The sequence below is a fragment of the Pelobates fuscus genome, chromosome 6 (assembly GCF_036172605.1).
Source record: "Pelobates fuscus isolate aPelFus1 chromosome 6, aPelFus1.pri, whole genome shotgun sequence".
In the NCBI taxonomy this organism is placed as follows: Eukaryota; Metazoa; Chordata; class Amphibia; order Anura; family Pelobatidae; genus Pelobates; species Pelobates fuscus.
The window spans coordinates 251853672-251874595 of NC_086322.1; the positions used below are offsets into that span (position 1 = coordinate 251853672).

General features: G+C 38.3%; 1 protein-coding gene across 3 annotated transcripts; it reads right to left on the bottom strand.

Moving 5' to 3' along the window:
- Positions 1 to 4563: 4563 nt before the first annotated feature.
- Positions 4564 to 16819, bottom strand: MLX (MAX dimerization protein MLX). 3 transcript variants are annotated; one of them, XM_063458939.1, is made up of 9 exons: positions 16716 to 16774; positions 13867 to 13957; positions 13305 to 13341; positions 10705 to 10788; positions 9868 to 10013; positions 8986 to 9085; positions 8749 to 8848; positions 7326 to 7527; positions 4564 to 6809 (listed from the first exon to the last, which is right to left on the bottom strand). In XM_063458939.1, the coding sequence occupies exons 3-9, from the start codon at positions 13315 to 13317 to the stop codon at positions 6753 to 6755; spliced, it is 702 nt and encodes a 233-aa protein (XP_063315009.1). In that variant the 5' UTR covers positions 13318 to 13341; positions 13867 to 13957; positions 16716 to 16774; the 3' UTR covers positions 4564 to 6752. The 3 variants fall into 3 exon arrangements, with proteins under 3 accessions (XP_063315009.1, XP_063315007.1, XP_063315008.1); XM_063458937.1 differs by lacking the exon at positions 13867 to 13957 and having other exon boundaries at positions 16716 to 16819; XM_063458938.1 differs by lacking the exon at positions 13867 to 13957 and having other exon boundaries at positions 9868 to 9974; positions 16716 to 16818.
- Positions 16820 to 20924: the final 4105 nt, after the last annotated feature.

Sequence of the window (20924 nt, forward strand, 5' to 3'; positions counted from 1 at the left end):
GAAATGGGTTTAGGCTCTAAGCTGTAAACCGAAAAAAAACTAAAACCGTTGCACTGGAAAGTTGTTTTTTTTTCCCAATTTTAGCCTAAATTTTGCAATTCAAATTTCAGTTTTGCCCAACTCACTATTCACACCAATTTAATTCAAATGTTTTGAATACAATGAAAATACATTGAGTAAATAATTTTATTGAAAAATTCCGTACATACAAAAGCCAGAATTTTTCACTTTTTGAATAACCTTGCTTGTATAAGTCATAAGCACCATCTGTGTAATACACGTTGAGCTGAAAGAGTGCATGTATTTGCTTTCATGAGATGCACATTCGCCTTTTCAGAATAAATCCACTGCAGAACGGACGTAAAGAAACAGCAGGGTTCAGACCGTCGCCAAGATTTTATATTTCAAAAGAAAAGCAACATTTATTTGTGTTGAATATACAAGCAGTGTTTATGTCGCCACTCGTGTTTATTTTTGCATTTAAAGTTTTTTTTACTTAAATCCTTTAGGACTGTGGACGTACTAGGTATGTCTGACAAAAATATAGCTTACCCGATTGCTGCTGTTCCCCCGCCGGTGATCGGTGTTGTGCCCGGTCTGGGGGGACTGCCTGACAGTCCCCCTAGGCAAATTAGGCCCTGCGGGCCATGTGATCGTTTTGAAAGAGCGATCACATGGCTGCAATAGGCGTCCATAGTGCTGCCTGGCTAAACTGACAGGCAGTCTCCCTGCATCTGTAAAATAAAAAATAAATCAAAATATAATTGTGTGTGTGTGTATGTATGTATGTATGTGTATATATTATCATACGAAGTGTATTTTTATATTAATATAAAAATACACTTAGAATTAAATTACACACGTGTGTGTGTGTGTGTGTGAATAAATGTAAAAATTATATATACCGTATTTATTGGCGTGTAACACGCACTTTTTCTCCCTGAAAATAGGGGGCAAATGATGTGTGCGTGTTATACGCCGATATACATATTTTTTGCTCCATAAGACGCACTTTTTTTTCCCCTCAAAAGTGAGGGGGAAAGTCTGTGCGTCTTATGGAGCGAATGTGAAGGTTTACTTACCTGTCTTGAAGCGTGGGCCAGTGTTCAGCGCGCACCGCGGTACTGGAACTTCAATTTCAGGTTCCGGTTTCCGGCGGGACTGAAAGGAAGTGCGCACTCAGTGTGCACACTTCCTTTCAGTCCCGCCGGAACCTGAAATTTGTAAAGATGGTTTTTATTAGTAATATCAGTGGATATCAACAACATTGGGACTCGCAAGTCCCCTTTAGTATTTCTTATACTATGGTATGTGCACAACAGGTGCAGGAATAAGGTTTAGCAATGGTGAGTAAGCTGTTGGGCTCATCTGCCCTTATACTTGTCAATAATTTAGGATTCTGTTTGCCTTTAAGAGTACTCTACGTATCTGTAGGTAGCGTATTCCCTATAGCAAGTAATCAACCTTGAGACTCCTTAATCCCTTAAACCATAATATCCTATCTATCACTTATACCACCTGTGCGGTATTCAATTTCAACAGATGTGAGCAATTATTTGGGCTCGCAGGCCCGCATAGTTGTCGGACATTCAGGTCCCTCTTGGTATTTATTAACTGTTATGTGAGTATATTTCTCTGGTGTCGCGTGTGTGTCAGTATCTGTCTGTAGTGTGAACAGTCCGATCCCTCTCAGGTATTCTTCGGGGCGTCAGAGAGCTTGTGTATTGTGTCCCCGATTAGTCTTGTGGCAACCTATAGTCTGCTTAATAGTCTTTTCTTGTACCGCATTACTATTGTTAATCAGAGCGAATTTTGTCTGTGCCTCGTACTATCTGTGGGTTGTTAAGCAAGGTTGTTGTCCGCTGCGTCTATGTTTTACCTTAGGGCTGGTCTTTCGTATGTGTCGCACGATGTGTAGTGTGCAAGTTGAGTGTGTGATGTTGGTTAGCATGTTCGGTTTGCTGTCATCTTGTCGCTGGTGGGACGTTGTGAAATGTCACGTGTCTAGCTTGTCTCGTCTCCTTTCTTGTGTGTCGTGTGGTTCTAGGTGTTTTGTCTGTGCGTTCGTTCAGTGTCGCGGAACCTGAAATTTACGTTCCTGTACCGCGGTGCGCGCTGTGAAGCCGGCCCACGCTTCAAGACAGTAATTATGGGACACTATGGGAGGGGGGGGAGAATACTATGGAAAGGGGGGGGACACTATGGGAGGGGGGGGGGAATTTCCTTCTTAAAATGAGGTGCGTGTTATACGCCTATAAATACGGTACTTGTATATGCAATTTAATTATTCTAACTGTAAGTCCATAGAATAGCTAGCACTGTATTTAACCGTGTAACTTTCCATGACACCCTAAAACCTGTACTTGGGGGGGGGGGTACTATTTTACTCGGGAGACTTCGCTGAACACAAATATTAGTGTTTTAAAACGGTAAAACATATCACAGCGATGATATTGTCAGTGAAAATGAAGTTTGTTTGCATTTTTCCTACACAAATGGCACTTTCACTGATTATATCATTGTTGCAATAAGTTTTAATGTTTTGAAACACTAATATTTGTGTTCGGCAAAGTCTCCCAAGTATAACAGTACCCACCATGTACAGGTTTTAGCGTTTTTTTAAAGGTACAGGGTCCAATATAAGGCTTGATTTTTTTCCTTTTTACATTGAAATTTGCCAGATTGGTTATGTTGCCTTTGAGAGCGTATGGTAGCCCAGAAATGAGAATTACCCCCATGATGGCATACCATTTGCAAAAGTGGCTACTAAAAAAGACTGAACATACCCCATTTGCAATACCTTGGGTTGTCTACTTTTATTAAAAAAAAATTATATATATATACATACACACACATGAAAAGGTGTGTTTTTTTTGTTTTGTTTTTTTTAAATTTAAAATAATGGTATCTTTAGAAAGAACTATATATGGGTGGGTACAGTAAATGAGCAAGAGGAAAATTACAGCTAAACACAAACACAGCAGAAATGTAAAAACAGCCCTGGTCCTTAACCGTAACAAAATTGAAAAACGGTCTGGTCACTAAGGGGTTAATATATCTGTTTAGTTCCACTCGGTCAGGGGTAGGTAAACTTCGGCACTCCATGTGTTGTGAACCTATTCTTCCATAATGAATGCTTTTATACCCAGAATACTGGCAGAGCATCAGGGGAGATGTAGTGAACAACATCTGGAGTGTTGAAAGCTGCCTACCCCTGCACTAGGTGGGCAATACCTATGTAAAAGCTGTAATAGGTAGCTTTTGCTTTAAAGGGGTAGTCTAAGCATTATAACCCAATGCTCAATGGAGACATTCTTTACATTGCTGCAATTTTTAGCAGTAGTAAGCTACTAATGCCTTCAGGGTCCTTACACAAATACCTAGAAGCAAGATTAGACTGATTTTAATTTTTTCTATTTTTATCATATCTACTGTATGTGACAATATTTTTGTTTTTATACTAGCATTTCAGACACTGCAAAAATACTGTGTACTGTCTAAAGCTTTTCATTTACCAAATATCTTTATATAGGGTGATATGCATATATGCTAGCTATGCATCCCTTGCTTCAAATACACATTATACTAAAATTGTGCTTGATGTTTAAAGGATCACTATATAATCCTTAGGTCTCCCCCTCTTGCTGGGCTGACGGGGTTTAAACCCATTCAGCTACTTATCTTTATCCAGCGCTGGGCTCCCTTGGCGTTGGTGACCTCTCCTCCCCCTCCTACCTCAGCTCCTGAGTGGAGCCGAATGCGCGCTTTAAAAACGCCCATAGGAAAGCATTTGTCAATGCTTTCTTATGGACGTTCTGCATGCTCAATGCGATTTTTGCATTGAGCGTCGGGGAAGCACCGCTAGCGGCTGTCAGGCAGACCACTACTAGAGGCTGGATTAACCCTGCAATGTAAACATAGCAGTTTCTCTGAAACTGCTATGTTTACAGCTGCATGGTTAAAACCTATAGTGGTCCTTTAAGGGATTAAAGCAGAACTTCTCCTTCACCATTAGGTGCATTATTTTTGTCCACATTTAGACATAATTCATTGGCTGAAACTGACGCACTCAACCAATGGCTTCCGTCCAAACATGGACAGAATTGATATTGCTAATCCATTACTACTTGAGCAGTAATTGAAGAGGTACTGGGTTATGGACACCTGGGAACTCAGATGGGTGTTAAACAGTTTAACTGTTTAGTTTGATTTTAAACTGTGATATGGCACCCCTCAATGCAGTGGCCAGGTTGCTTGGAAAGGCTTTTAAGTTAGCGTATCACTTTCTTCAAACATATACACGGTCAATTTTAGCGCAATATGAAAAAAGGACAAACTTAAATCAACCCTCCTTGCGTTGCCTTCCTCTAGTAGATAAGGGGTGAAACATCTACTTGTCAGTAATTGACTCTCCTTGCATTATAGATTCACAGTCTTATGCGTAAGCATTTTTCAGTGCTTGAGGGGGAAGGGAAAAAAACATATATATCCCCTTTAAACGGACTTTGCAGTGGGCCCAGATCCTTTAATTACTATATATTTACACATGAAAGCAAGCTATAAAGTTTGTTAGACTCGCTGTCCCTTTTTATTAACTTGACATATATGTGTTTCCAAAATTCATTGGTTAGCACAGGAATGCAGATTAAACAGGAGAAGGCACAAGTATGTGAGCACTAATCAGGTGGGCTCCACTCTTTACCATTAATACAGACAGAAACCCAGGCAATCTGGTTCTATCAAATGCAGTTTCTTCAAACAGAAATGACGTTTTGACAAATCTTTATTAAGCTTGGTAAAGGCTCTTCTAAGGGTGAATAATGTTTGAAGAAACTCCTTTTGCTTGAACCAGGGTTCCTAGTTTGTATCGATTTTATTTGCTCAGATAAATTATTTCACTGACAAATCTTTTATAACATAGAACAGATTACATGAAAGTCAAAAAGGCATCCACAGTATATTCCTGAGCAGAATGATAGGAGTCACATATAAATGCAGCAGATTTCAAGGCGCTCTGTTTCACATATCAACCAAATCCATTGAATAAAATATTCTAGCAATTGTGTCTTACACACAAAGGTGTAGGCATAGGATAGAGAAGGAATCCATAATCATTCTACTATAACATTTTTAAACTTTATGCATAAACACCAATTCCCCGCCCCATATATATATATATATATATATATATATATATATCTTTTCTGGTGGTTCTGTTATTTGGAATGGGATTAAAACAAGGGCCAGCAACCTTATAAGACCACCCAGGATGCCATAGGGGGACGCAAAAAATGAGCATGTGTATCTGAGAGGGTGCATGTGTGGGTCAATGAGCATGAATTGATTCCTTTGAGATATATTTTTTGTCTTCTTTAAAATAATGTTGAGTTTTTTTATTTTTTTTTAATTTAAGTGGTTTCTAAGATTATGATTGTGTGTGTATATTTAAAAAGATGTCTATATACTATAAGCATTCTTTTATAAAGTAAACTTAGAATATATACACACATAATGCACAAAGACACCACGTACACAAAGATCAAATGTAACAAGTGCTTCATGTACCTACCCACAAAGCAGGTGCCTACTCTGCCAAAATATATGATTAAGGATGAGGGGTTTGTGTAGCAAGGGAGCTATGTACTTAACGTGCTTTTCCTGCACAGCTCCCTCATGTGCCCTATGACTCTCCCAGACATCATAAATAAATCTCTTGCATGAATGTGTGTCAGTGATTGCGTATGTGTTTAATAGTATAGATCCCTAATTTGGTATTCTTAAATATGGCAATCCCACAAAAGGATACTAAAATTAGGGAGTTTTCTACTAAACTACTGAAGGAGCAAGAGAAATTGTCTTTTCTTAATATTGATCTTTTAGTTGTTTAGTAGATAGCACCCTTAATTTGGTATCTTTCATTATGTATAGCTACCCCACATAATGATACCAAATCAGGAGGCCATCTACTATTCTTCATATTTTTTAGCTATGGTGTTCGACATTCATTTGCAGACATGTCATCTAGAAAAAGGTTGCTGACCCCTGCCTTAAACTGTAGTGGCATTTGTAAGAAGTCACATACACACACAATGTCAGATGTTCAAGGACAGCCCAACATATAGCTTTGTTAGATTAGAATATTAACTATAGATATTATTGGTTTGTGCTGATCTAAAGACAATTTCAGATTACAGAGTCACTTTAACAGGAATATTCAAACGTTCACTAACTATCAAGACAGAGCCTTCACCAATATGGGACAGTATATCTGCTTCTTTTTAATAATCCAAATGTTGTTTGAATAAAAAGCCCCTTTGGCTGTAGGCAAAACACAAAGACAAATATATACATCTTAAAAAGGCTTTAACTACTAATATTAAATAACACACAGTGATCAGAAGTATATTTCCAGGGAAATCTGTGCTGTTTTTGCGTCAATTATGAGAAGAAAAAAAAAAAGTTTCTTTACAGAAGTAGCAGAGAAATGACAAGGCCCATGTGGCACAAAGCGAGGTCCAAGAGCTGGCCAGTATATATTGATGAGAATCTCTATAATAGAGGAGATAACAGGCCTTGAGGAATGGCACCACTAAGCAGACACTGGCCATGTTTACTTATACTGCTCAGATGACAGGCAAATGCCCCATTTTATAATACAAATAACATCAGCTCTGCGTCACTTTAAAGTCATCTGTTTTGAGAGCCGCGGTATGTTGTGCTGGTAACTTCTTGAACGTAAGAGTCATTTCTTCCTAATAAAGCGGATGCTTTAACTGATGCAGAACTCTCATTACGATACCATGTAGTGTCTGATAAAAGAAATGAAAAATAGAAAATTAACAAATGTTACACAGATTGAAAAGTCATAAAAGATGACATATGTTTATCTCCTGCACAAAACATAATCTAAAATATTTGGCAACATTCTTGCACTGGGTTTTGCTTTGATGGAAAGTACAAAGTGGCCTATGCCACAGGACATTATTATTATTGCCATTTATAGAGTGCCAACCGATTCTGTAGCATATGCCAAGAGACCCAACATCATCTCTTTTGAAACAGCAAATGCAGTCTTTTTTAAAAGGCAGAAATGTAACGGGAGTCCATCTCTAAAAAGATTTACCCAAAAGCATGTATCGGCCTTCTATCATTACTATTCATGAAGCTACTGTAGCTCTATAAAACAAATTCAATGGAAAGCCGCAAGGTCTCAACTTGGCTTTTACTTTTCTGTTCCGTCATCATGGCAATACAATGTTCAAAAAGTATACCCCTAGGCTTTTACTGAGAAACAGTGAAGGGCTCTGTGGATGTGTGTTGTATACCTGTGGCTTGCAGTGTTCCTCGATCCAGCTAAAGACACATGCTGACAACTCCTGGAAACTATTTACAGAGATTGAGGCATTAAACGTCTGAAACAGTGAGTCCATGATACCCTGAAATACACTGAACTTCACTTGGTCGGACAACTGGTCAGTGCCTTCATTAGGGTTGCTCTGATGAGCCTTGACAATCTGTTCATAATTTCTGAAAGACAAGAATTATTAACAGGCATTACTGAGAAAATAAGCCTATCAAAAGCTACAACAGTGTTACAGAATCCAATCTGAGCATCAGTAAACTGGCCCATCTAATCTAGCTAGTTCATTCTAGTTTCCTGTTTCAGGACAGCAATGTGAATCCCAAGCTTTTAATTATTATTTTTTTTAACTCTTCCAATGTATTACTCTCCAACACAACTCCTTATTGACTATTCCCATAATTCTACAACTTCTGTAAAACATAAATCACGTTAAAACGCACCAGCAGCTTTCTTTGTATAGAAATGTACAACTTCAGTTAGAGGAGTCCCCGGTATAAATAGTCAAATCGTGTAACAACTGGCTTTCGACTTAGCGGTGTCCTGCTTGGCGCCTGCCACATCACCTACTGTTGGAGGCTCCTGCAACTAAGTTAAACTCGGCCATGCAGGGTTGCAGCTTGCATAAGAAATGAAAGCATATACATCCCGCACTACCTGTTGTAAATACTTTTGTTTGCTTATATATTTGTCCGCTCTCCCAACCCGAGCTCTGGGACTGCATTATCGTTTCAGGGTACCATAGCCCAAATGGCTGTTGTGACCAATTTCTCATGCTGTGAAACAATAAATACCACTTAACAGGGGCTGGGCACGGGGCCTATGCAGACACTGTCCTGATCTGGACCAGACGCCCTCCTACTACCCACTACTATGCAACGGTATATTCCTCAAATTGCATAATGGGCACCAGTGACCCGATGCAGCCCTAACGACCTAACACAGAGATCCAGCTTATCTATACATCTGGTCCACGGCTGCTGTCAGGTTTAATGCTCATGAAAAGTGCCCAGGCCAGGGACTAGCATAAACCCATAGTTCCCAATAGGATCTCACTATACTATCCCACCCAAGTTAGAGCTTGTTCTACACTACAGCAACACAGGATCGATATGCCTGGTCCTGTGTTTACTGCAAAGAGCGAATGATTCCTCTGTTACCTTTGTTATCTTCAATGTAATGCCATACTGTGAATGTCATGTTACACCATTCTATCACTTAATGTATGCCTGGAATTATCACAATAAAATAAAGAAATGAAATCAAATATCAATTGAACAGGAAGGATGATTTCCAACTCTGCTTCACTTAAACTCCAGAAAGCAAATTAGCCTTCCTGGGCAGTGACATAGTGTGTGTGTATATGTGTACTTAATACATGATCTTACGATTTCATTATCTTCAAGGCCATAACCTCTTTCCGTAATGTGGATACTTCCTCTTCCTGTTTCTTCTTCTCCTTGTGCAGAAACTGGATATAATCTATAGCTACGAAAGACAGATGAAAAATCTATTCTTAAGATTTGCCACATAAGCAAGTTCAAATGTGCAGCGACCCAGTGGGTGATCTAAGAAATTGAGGAAGAGAAATTGGTAGGAAGAGGGGGAGGTAGGCAAAAACTTACTCTTCTGCAGAACAACAGCCTTGCTCAGTTTTTGAGTTCCGATACAGCAGTCTTGCTGCTGGCAAGTTGGCACAATGGTCTGCAAGTCGTCATACCCTTTCTGAATAATAAGCAGAACAGTAAACCATTTGGTGAAATTAGTAAAAGTGACTTAATCGTATCAATATGAAGCATTTCATGGAATATCCGCAGTAAATTCATACAAATAAATAAAACCTTGATTACACTTGGTAAATCTGGAAAATATTCCACTTCCACCTCCTTCGTCCAACTCATTAGCCCAGAGAAGCTAGAGGTTACCTTTATTTGATCACAAGTGGTGCTGCAAGCGGGGTTCAACAAGCAATGGGACATAGACGCAGCAGTCTGTTACTTTATTTGAATCCTACTGTTCTGCTTTGTAGCACAACTCTGTTGTAATGTCAGCAATGTCATTATGTGCATCGCTTGCCACCACCTCTTCATAGCTCGCCAGTCCAGATTCAGAGGAAAGGAGCTTGTGCCAGCTTCCCTACCTGCAGCTCCATCAAACTCTATATTAGTCCTCAGCCTGCCACATAAATGACTGGCACTGATGGTCCATTATCAAAATTATGATTTCTCAGAAATGCTAAGTAAGGTGGACCTGTCATGATAGCAAATGTATACAAATTTTATTTAATTCAAAAACTCAATTTAAAAACATGGTCCCTCCACCTGTCAATCAAGCATTGGCACATACATCTGTGTGTTCATAATGGTGCAAAGGAAAACGAGTATCTGTCTGAATGATGTGGAGACCTTTCAAATGCTAAGGTATAAATTTATGAAAATTTCACAACAAAGTCAACTAGGCATACATAGACTTTGAGCTTCAAATCCCGGATTTTCTTAAATTCCTACCTTAATGGCATCCCTTCTTTTCTGCTCTGCTTGCGTGTGCGCCCGCCTGCGCCTATCTTTGTAGGCATCTTTCAGACTCTCCTGACGATAATCACTGTCCTCGTCATCTGAGGTTGGGGAACAAGCATTGTCGATCATGCAGCGTGCTACGGGCGAGGGGACACATACATGGATGCCATTGTCACACCCAGTAAAGTTGCACCATCCCTCACTTTATTTATGGAGTCTATGAAGTTATCCTTTAAACCAGTACATGTTTTCATTATTGGGCCAAAAATCCATATGATTTGTGTGTCATAGTAACACACAATAATAAAATGAGACAAAACAAAGCTCTATTCTAATGAACCACACCAGAAGGTTAGGATTTCTTTAAATACCTGGCAATCAATTTCACACAATATTGAAGAAGAAAAAAAAAAAGTACAATCAGGTCACTTTGCATTATTGCACATTGTCAACATGCACAGAGTACTCTCAGCTATAAGAGTGGCTCAGAATTGCAGCGTTTTTTACAAAATGCTGCAACAAAAACATCCCTTCAGAGCTGTCGATCAGGCAGCCAAAAATGTTTGGTTCTGGCTGCTTGATATAAATTTTGTCCAACTTGTGGACACAAGCTGCATACACAAACTTGGTAGGAGTTATTTTTCCTCCCTAGAGAAAGAGCCGAACTGCACATCGTGGCTCTGTAGATAGGGATGTAGAGCCTAGGTCACTAAACAATGAACGGAGCTATGTGTAAAGATACAGCAGCAATATTGAGTAACAAGCTAGATTAGACAGTTTTGAAAATAACAAGCTAAAATTCTAATAAAACAAAGATGCAGTCTTTACCTGTATTAGGGACTGAAGAGGCACTGGTTGAGCCAATGCTGTTTGCTCTGGACACTATACTACCCTTCCGCTCCATAGTATAACCTGTTAAAGAGAAAGAGATAGGTATGCAGGAAACTAATAGGGGCTATATATTAGTATTATCTAACACAATATCCTGTTTTGAATCGAAAACAGACGAAGAATAATTTTTTTGTGTTTGCACCAAGTCTGATTTGGCTAATTATTTTTCAACATTTTAGCATGTATATCATATGACTTTTGTCCAATCCAGTGCTTCTCATAGAGATGCATTTCAGCTATTGTCCCAATCCCCAATCCAATGCTTCTCACAGAGAAGCATTGCACATATACACAGCATCTGGTGCCTGTATACTTTGCAAACTGTCTTGGAACATCAAACACAATAAACTGCTCAATCTATTTTAGTCAAAAACCCCTTAATGCCTTAAAATTGCCATTAGTGGTGTGGAAATTGCAAATGTAAAAAAGTTTAGTCACTGGTTTAATTTGCAGTGCTGCACTGGCTGCACCTATGCCCCACAGTCACCTTATAAAGATGTAGTGATTTTTCTGCTTACACAGTCATTAACTATATAATGCATTGGAAAAAAAATTGGTCCATTCTGGTTTGGAGTTCATTTTTGTTCACATTTTTGGCAATAATAATGTGTACATAATTAGTGGAGCTTATGAAAAGTCATACAGTTTATTTTTGGTAGTTACAGGCCACAAAGTCAAGGAGTAAATACAATTTCAACGTGGAATGACTATAGATTTTGGTATGTTTGTCTTCTAAGCCATCACAGTAAATTTGTGTTTTGTTTTTTTAACATTCACAGATATAACCAGTCTGTGTTACACCAATGTGTATTTCATAAACCTGTTGTGTACTATTTCTGTACAAAACAACATATTTTATTTAGCTACATCTTCTGAATAAAAAATGCACTCAATTTATGCCTTTACAACTATACTGTGAAGCTACAATGCCATTTAAAAGACATGACTATTAAAGTTTTTACAGTTAGAATTTTGATAGATGGATTTGATGGGGCATTGTAGCTTATTGAGAATTCTATTTACTCAATAAATGCATACCATTTGTAAATGTAGCCACCAGTGGGTATGTCATATGTCATATGTCTATAGTTTGAGCCTTATAGTACATCCATTTGCACCATTTTCTTTTGAAGTTTATGGTGTTTTATTTTTTGCCTTTTTTTACGTTTTACATGCACAATTTAGCGGTTTATTTTGTAAACTTGTTGTGCTACTGTAATTGAAATCACTAAATAGTGTTCAGCTATATCTCTTGAATACAGAATGACTCGCTTTGCATACCCTTGTCAATTTTGTGTAACAATACCAGGCTTGATTAATAACCTGCACAGTATAGTTTTTTTTAGGGGGAGAGGGGTTTAAGTTGCAAATCTTTTAGGGTAGGACAACCATGATGGAAAAATTCTGTCATTGGTAGAAAGGGAGGGTTTAACCCCTTAAGGACACATGACATGTGTGACATGTCATGATTCCCTTTTATTCCAGAAGTTTGGTCCTTAAGGGGTTAAGGTAAACAATGCATGTTTACAAATAAAAAATAAGCTGGCTGAGGAAAAACAAGCAGTCTAATATTCCAAAACAAAATATATTTAGTGAGAAACGTTTCCAAGACTCACTGGTGCTTCAATTCACATTGTGGAGTGGTGTTATACACATAAGTATTGAATATGAATTAATACATTTCGTCTCTATCACTCACAGGCACAATCTGCATGTAGACCATTTCCTCACCCAATGTCTACTAACACCAACACCCTCAATTCACAGTAAGAGGTTCTGCTTTTTCGGTCACTTGTTCCATTAAGGATGCAAGGGTTACGCAGGGCCCCTGCTGACTGGAGATCTTTGCTGAAGGCCACAGCCCAACATATAAACTTAATTTTTGCTGAAAAGTAAGCCCACCAGCACTGTGCACACTTTCTACTCAAGCTTATAGGATTTATATTAAGGAGAGTCCACCAAGTAAGTTGTTATAGTGCCTATAATTAAAGGAACCCTAGTTTTATGGTTTATTATTATTGTTTCAGTATCCCTTGATGGTATTACTTTCCCCGTAATACAAACTTCATCGTATTCTGTCTCTCTAAGATAGAGAAAATAGAGAAACAGATTACACTGACATACACCTGACATAACAAAATTACATTGCCTTGAATTCCGTTATTTGAAACTGAAACGTTTCCAATTCTCCAAATGACATACATGAAATATTAGTTTGGAATATCAGATCTCCATATTTTGTGAAACACAAGAGTGCTCTGTGGTATCAGGCTTTGCCTGAAAAGTGCATGATATGGTTGCATTTGCATGCTGGTAAAATAAATCAATTAATAGCTCATAACTCCTTGCGGTCATTAATTGGTTTTATTTCAGCAGTATATGAATACTGCACATGACCAGGCCTGTGTTCCATGGTCAGCCTTAGAGTATGGCTTATTCATGTTATTCCCACAGGAATATGTTGACCCGATCTGACAAATTTTGATCAGTATCTACAATAGAAAGTAAAGGATAAATAACCTTCTGTCAGGACTTACCGGTTTCTGCCATATTGTCACTGTATGTATTCTCAGACTGATGGATCATACCGGTGAATAAAAAAAGAAAAACAGGAACGTTGATAAACATAAATAAATGTTAAATCAGACAGCAGACTGAGTGAAATCACATTCTGAGAATTCTATCAAATTCTGAGAATTCTAATAAATAACTGCTACTTAATACAGTAAAATTATACTATACTATGCCCTGTATTGGCAGTTTTTAACTGCCGGTAGTTTATGTAGCATATTCACATAAATATGTATTTTCCGCATACTTAACCCCTTAAGGACACATGACGTGTGTGACACGTCATGACTCCCTTTTATTTCAGAAGTTTGGTCCTTAAGGGGTTAAACATACTAATTTTTTGCTCTGATTAATTTTGTTATAGCTTCAAAATGTACATACCGTACATTGAAAAGTGCTTGATTAGACACATAAACAAGAAGTTAGTAACCCTGTTTAAATAAAGTTTTGTTTTATAATTCCTTATCAGGCATTAACAGCCGCACCACCCCCCACCTCTATGAACCTGCTAAATAAGCATTAACTTACCTGGAATCGACCACCAATCAAAGTTTTCCTCACTATTTTCCATACCCTTATCCAATGTCACTGCTTCTTTCTCTGTGGACCAATTAAATGCCTATCATTAAAAAAAGCATTTGATTGGACTTTTCTCACCAGCTCACAGCGCATGTGTGCACTCTGAACCATTGAGGGTGGGGGAGGAGGATAAATAAGGAAGGGAGGGAATTATTTAAAAAAAAAAAGAAAGAAAATAAGTGTCATTAGAGGGACACAGGGAGGGAGAGCAGAAAGGAAAGGGGATTAAAAGTTCAAATAAAAAAAGTGCAGTTTTTGCACAAAGACTCCTTGCTCCATGACCACTTCTAAAAGCAGAAGTGGTCATGATGGTTGAACTAACCCTTCAAAAAGGAAAAAAAAATTTTTTAAATACTAATAAATGCATATTTTTAATATTAACTTTGTTATTCAAGTGCATTTAAAAAAAATATATATATTCAATTTAGACTTTTCCCTGTCTGTTAGTCTGTCTAGCATCACCATATCCTAATTCTTTTCAGCAGGACCCTTTTACATAGTTTACATAGTTAGATAGCTGAAAAGAGACTTGCGTCCATCAAGTTCAGCCTTCCTCACACCTGTTTTTTGCTGTTGATCCAAAAGAGAAAAAAAAAAAAAAAAAAAAAAAAAAAAAAAACCCCAGTTTGAAGCACAATTTTGCAACAAGCTAGGACAAAAAATTCCTTATTGACCCCAGAATGGCAGTCAGATTTATCCTTGAATCAAGCAGTTATTACCCTACATTGAAAGATTATATCCTTGAATATTCTGTCTTTGCAAGTATGCATCTAGTAGCTGTTTGAACATCTGTATGGACTCTGATAAAACCCTTGATTGGTTGGGGTAATTTAACTGAACAGCGAATTGTGAAATCAAACTGCATTGGACTTAGAAATGTTATTTTTAATCATCTTTTGTTTTACGTACTGGAAAATATTGTATGTTAGAAAGAGGAATAGAACCTAGGATCTAGAACCTGGCAAGAAGGCTCTGTTAAAATTGCAATAATTGCAATTGTAGTTGCACCTGAAATCTTCATTGTATTTGTCATACAATTGCGCTATTGGTATATTTTTATGGTTTACATGTCAATGGACGATTCTCAAACTGCTGCCAACAGATCACATTAAAAGGAGACTGGAATCAATACCACTTGATCTTAATAAAGTGATTTTGGTGCAGAGATGCAGTCCCTTTTTTCGAACAATGTAAAACATTGCCATTTTAGAATATCCACAATGTTTACATTAGTCCAATAGCACGCATCTAAGTGGTATCAAACTGACAACCACTATGCGCTCTTCCTCATGAAGACCTCAGAAAATCGAAAATATTCATGTTTTGCGCCATAATGCTCCACGGGATGACACCGAACACATTAGATTCAATGCTTCTTAATGAGAAGGATCCGACTGGCAGAGTATGTTTGCCTCGCAGTCAGCAAGTGTTATTTAATATACTATAATGAAAAACTATTTATTTTTTAAATTAGTGGGGGTTTTTTTCTTTTTTTTTTAAATACATAGACATACCGGTATATAAACACACACAATATTGAATTAGTACATAATTTTGTACTGTACGGAAAGTGCACCATCTCATTACTAAATTACGACATTTAGGCTGTGAATATAGACTAACTACAGAATGTTTAGAAATAATTTATTTCTAAAATTTTGCCAGTAGGATTATAATTCACTGAAATATGGAGTTTAGTGAATAAAACCAAGCTGTATTGTGTTAACATTAATTCACTTTAGACAGCTTAGTTAGTGAAGAACATCTATATCTCTTGCAACAAAGCTAAAGTATTCTCCTCTAGCTTGGCAGGGGCTTAGGTGATTCTGATTTACATTACTATGTTATTATTTATATAGCGCCAACAAATTCCTTAATGGGTGGACGAACAGACATGTAGTTGTAACCAGACACGTTGGATGGACACACAGGAACAGAGGGGTTGAGGGCCCTGCTCAAACTGACCATGGCAATTTATATTATCATTTTATTATTTATATAACGCCAGCAAAATTCCGTAGCGCTGTACAATGGGTATATGTCATCAAATAACTGTTGTTACAATTTCCTATTAACTGTGGCAATAGCACAGAACGGAAAGTGTAGCACATATTTAAATGGACAGTATAAGCACCATAACCACTCCATCATAATGTCCCCGAACTGTATAACATGTAGGTTTTATAGTGATTTGAAAAAATAAAATATATATATATATATATATATATATATATATAGATAGATAGATAGAGAGAAATATGAAGGGGGAGGGTGCAGTAATGTAAACAATTGAAAGAATAATCTGAAGTTCTATTTTTTTAACACTGGACTGTTCTTTTAAAGCTATATTGATTAACAAGTATATAGATAAACAAACCTAAAAAATAAAGCTCTCCCTCCCCCTTAAGACTACAACCCCCATAATGCTTTGTCAGCCTTAAGCATCAAGGGATTTGTAGTTCTACAGCTGTTAAGCAATATATCTCTTGTCTCCCATGGTGTGAGGAGATACAGTGAGCAATACTTTCGCAATTACAGTGCATTAAATAGCACGATACGTGGAAGTATACGTAGAATCTTATGAAAGTAAAAAACGCAAATATAATAAAATAACCAGGTCAATATAGTGCAATAATAACAACAACTGTTAAATTGTTGGGGATGATGGGGATTTACGTCCTTAAATAAACAGTGAAAGGCCCTGTCTTCCTTATCAAACCCCGGCCTCCCCTAACTCCCCATGCCCCGGCCTGACTAATCGTCAGCATCCCCGAGCTGTCCTGTGAGGTCCCCCTTACTTTGCTCCATGAGTCCTCGGGTAGAGCAGACGCAGCTCCGGCTTCCGACATCCTTTTCCCAGGCTCTGAGAAGGCCTTAGGGTGGGCCAGCGAGAGGGCGCCCTCTAGTGTAGGGAGAGGGCAGGACAGAGCGATGAGGAAGAGGTCTGGCTCTGAGGAATAAATGTATTTTGCTGGCAGTATTGAGTATTCTAATGCTGGGAACGTTCTTAGTATTCATATTGTATATAAGCAGCTTACCTGTAAATTAGAGAGTGTTACAAAGTAGGAGCAACATTCTTATTATTTTTTGTTTGTTAGGAATGTGTAGATCCACCAATTTTTATTGAATGATATAACTGTGATATGCTGTAGGGAAGTACTATATGTTTCTGTGGAAAATAAATGAATCTCTGTAAGAACAAAATCAATGAATCAGTCAATAACTCCAAAGGGGCTGATATTCCAGTCTGTGTAATATAGATTCTGCACTATTATGTAACTATGAACTATGTAATATCATAGTATGTAATATCTTGGTATGTAATATCATAGTATGTAATATCTTAGTATGTAATATCTTGGTATGTAATATCATAGTATGTAATATCTTAGTATGTAATATCTTGGTATGTAATATCATAGTATGTAATATCTTGGTATGTAATATCTTAGTATGTAATATCATAGTATGTAATATCTTGGTATGTAATATCTTGGTATGTAATATCATAGTATGTAATATCTTGGTATGTAATATATTGGTATGTAATATCATAGTATGTAATATCTTGGTATGTAATATCATAGTATGTAATATCTTGGTATGTAATATATTGGTATGTAATATCATAGTATGTAATATCTTGGTATGTAATATCTTGGTATGTAATATCATAGTATGTAATATCTTAGTATGTAATATCTTGGTATGTAATATCATAGTATGTAATATCTTGGTATGTAATATCTTGGTATGTAATATCATAGTATGTAATATCTTGGTATGTAATATCTTGGTATGTAATATCATAGTATGTAATATCTTGGTATGTAATATCATAGTATGTAATATCTTAGTATGTAATATCATAGTATGTTATATCTTGGTATGTAATATATTGGTATGTAATATCATAGTATGTAATATCTTGGTATGTAATATCTTGGTATGTAATATCTTGGTATGTAATATCATAGTATGTAATATCTTAGTATGTAATATCATAGTATATAATATCTAAGTATGAAATATCTTGGTATGTAATATCTTGGTATGTAATATCATAGTATGTAATATCTTAGTATGTAATATCATAGTATGTAATATCTTGGTAGTGCACAACACAAGCACTAGAAAGATACAGGATAATATAGCTGCAAAGAAACTTCATGAGGAATAACTGTATACTGAAGCTCCCAGCCAGAGAGAGGCCAAATTATATTATAATCCTGCCCTAATGGCTGTAATTTGAGGTACGGATGGTTCCATGGTTAAGCAGACCCTTTCTGTTTGTTTTTGATACACATATTCCATGGTGTATCCTGCTATGGCTACAGATTTATATCTGCTTTCATTGACATACTAAGGGTGTTTGATGGGGTAGTCCAGTATGGGCAACTAGGAAGAATTGGGTACTATGTGGACAGTGCCCCCCCAGCTGCAATATGTCACTGGTTGTAATGTCTTCGGCTGCCTGTCTGCCAACTCCCACTGGATGTCTGAATACAGGTCAGTACAAACCGCTAGATTATAACTTGTTCATTAGCAGGAATATACAACAAACAAGAGATCATCCATTGACACTGGAAGTAATGTGTTTATGCTTACAGCAGAGAAAATGGTTATTTACAATGAGAAACATAAAGTTGAGGAATTATCTTTCAAATTCTGTAGATATGTATTTATATATTTAATTTTAAAGGCCTGGATGAATTTTTGGAAAAAAACTAATTTTCAAGGATATAAGTATATGAACAGGTTGTTGATCCAAGGTGAAACTGATCGCACTTATGGAGTGAATTAAGATTTTTTTTCCCCCTTTCTGTTGCATAATTGGTCATCAAATCAAATAGTTTATAGTATCCCTTTAACCCCCCCTCCTAATCCTGTAGCACCTCCCCCCGCACCCCCCACAACAATGCCACACTCATCCTATCGCACTAACCCAACCCTAATTCTGTCGCATTTACCTTCTCTCGCACTGTCACACTCGCCTCCCAGCCACATCGCACTCATCGTTTATCACTCTGTCATACTCACCTCTTTCAACATGCCACACTCACCCTATCACATTAACCCCTCCAATCCTGTTACAGTCATCCACCCCCAACCATGCCACACTAACACTGTCAAATAATCCTTCCCTAATCCTGTCACACTCTCCCACACCCATGCCACACTCACCCTGTCACCTAATCTGTCACACTCACCCCCTCACTCTGCCACACTATCCCTGTCACATTAACTCCCCTTAAAGGGACACGATAGGCACCCAGACCACTTCCAGAGAAATTGCAATGTTTACATTGCAGCATTAAGTCTGCCTCCAGTAACTGTTTACCAGACAGCCACTAGAGGAGCTTCCTGGATGTTAACAGATTTTTGATCCGCTAACTGAAGCTGGACGTATTCATGACATCCGGCGTCAGCTAATTCCCCAGGAAAGTATTGATTCAATGCTTTCCTATGGGGAGGCCTAATGCGCACAGCACTCACCTCGCATGCCCAGACATCCAGAGTCTCCCCCAGACATCCCAAGTTTTGCATGCGGCTCCCTGACACCCTCATATCATGTATAATATCCTGGAAATCACACACACAACCTGACATACAATGTATATCAGATTGTGTGTGTTGATTACCAGGATATCACACATGATTTGAGCCCCCTTTCCCTCATCCTAAGCAGGGGCTGGTGGGGTGCCGGCACTTTAAGAGCCGACTATTAGCTACTTCCTCCCTGCCTCACAGAGAGCCGCACAGGAGGACTGGAGGGAGGAGGCAGCATGGAGTCTGCAGAGCCACACAGCAACATGGAAGGAGAAGAGAGGCTGGAGTGAGCTGCCACTGCATGCTCACTCCCATCAGCCTCAGCCAGGACCAGAGCATCAAGCAAGCCACCCTCCAGGAGACAAAAGTAAGCTAACAGGAGTTTATCTAAATGTTTGTATCTGTGTGTGTGTATATCTGTATGTCAGTATGTGTATCTGTGTGTTTTTGTCAGTGTGTGTGTATCTGTCCGAGTGTGTATCTGTATGTCAATGTGTGTTTGTGTCAATGTGTATCTGTGTGTTTGTGTCAGTGTGTGTGTATCCCTATGTCAGTGTGTGTATCTGTGTGTTTGTGTCAGTGTGTATCTGTATGTAAGTGTATATCTGTGTGTTTGTGTCAGTGTATATCTGTATGTCAGTGTGTGTATCGGTGTGTTTGTGTCAGTGTGTATCTGTATTTCAGTGTGTGTATCTGTATCTATGTGTTTGTGTCCGTGTGTGTGTATCTGTATGTCAGTGTGTATCTGAGTGTTTGTGTCAGTGTGTGTGCATCTGTATGTCCGTGTATATCTGAGTGTTTGTGTCAGTGTGTGTGTATCTGTATGTCAGCGAGTGTGTCCGTGTGTATGTGCCAGTGTGCATATCTGAGTGTGTGTTTCAATGTGTGTATCTGTGTGTCAGTGTGTATCCAAGTGTGTATGTGCCAGTGCTTGTATCTGTGTGCCATGGTGTTCATACATGTTTGCGGGTTGTCTGTGTGGGGTGAGGGTGCGAACGCCTGGGGGTGAGGAGGGTGGCTCTGTAGCTGGTGAAACCACCTACCTGAAATGCATTTTTGCAAGTTGGGATGTCTGCATGCGCATTAGCGCCCGCTTGTCGATGGACATCGGAGGAGGTGGAGCCAAGTCCCAGCGCCGATGGACATGTTTTTAACCCTTTATTCACTGCTGCGTGGGGGGGGGGGAGGGGGAGGGGGAGGGGGAGAGAAGGCACTTATAGTATCTCTTTAATGCTATCACATTCATCTGCTCTCGCCCTGTCACACTCACTCTTCAAACCATGCCACATTCACCCAAACTATGAACAATAGTGCAATGGAAAATGGAAGGACAACCTCTAGAAGTGATCTCTGACTCTCCTGTCGCTCCGTTCTGCCTTAGACCTCTATGCCACTGGAATAAAAAACATTTCTTCAAGGCCAACATTAGCAAACATATAAATACATGGAGCATCCCT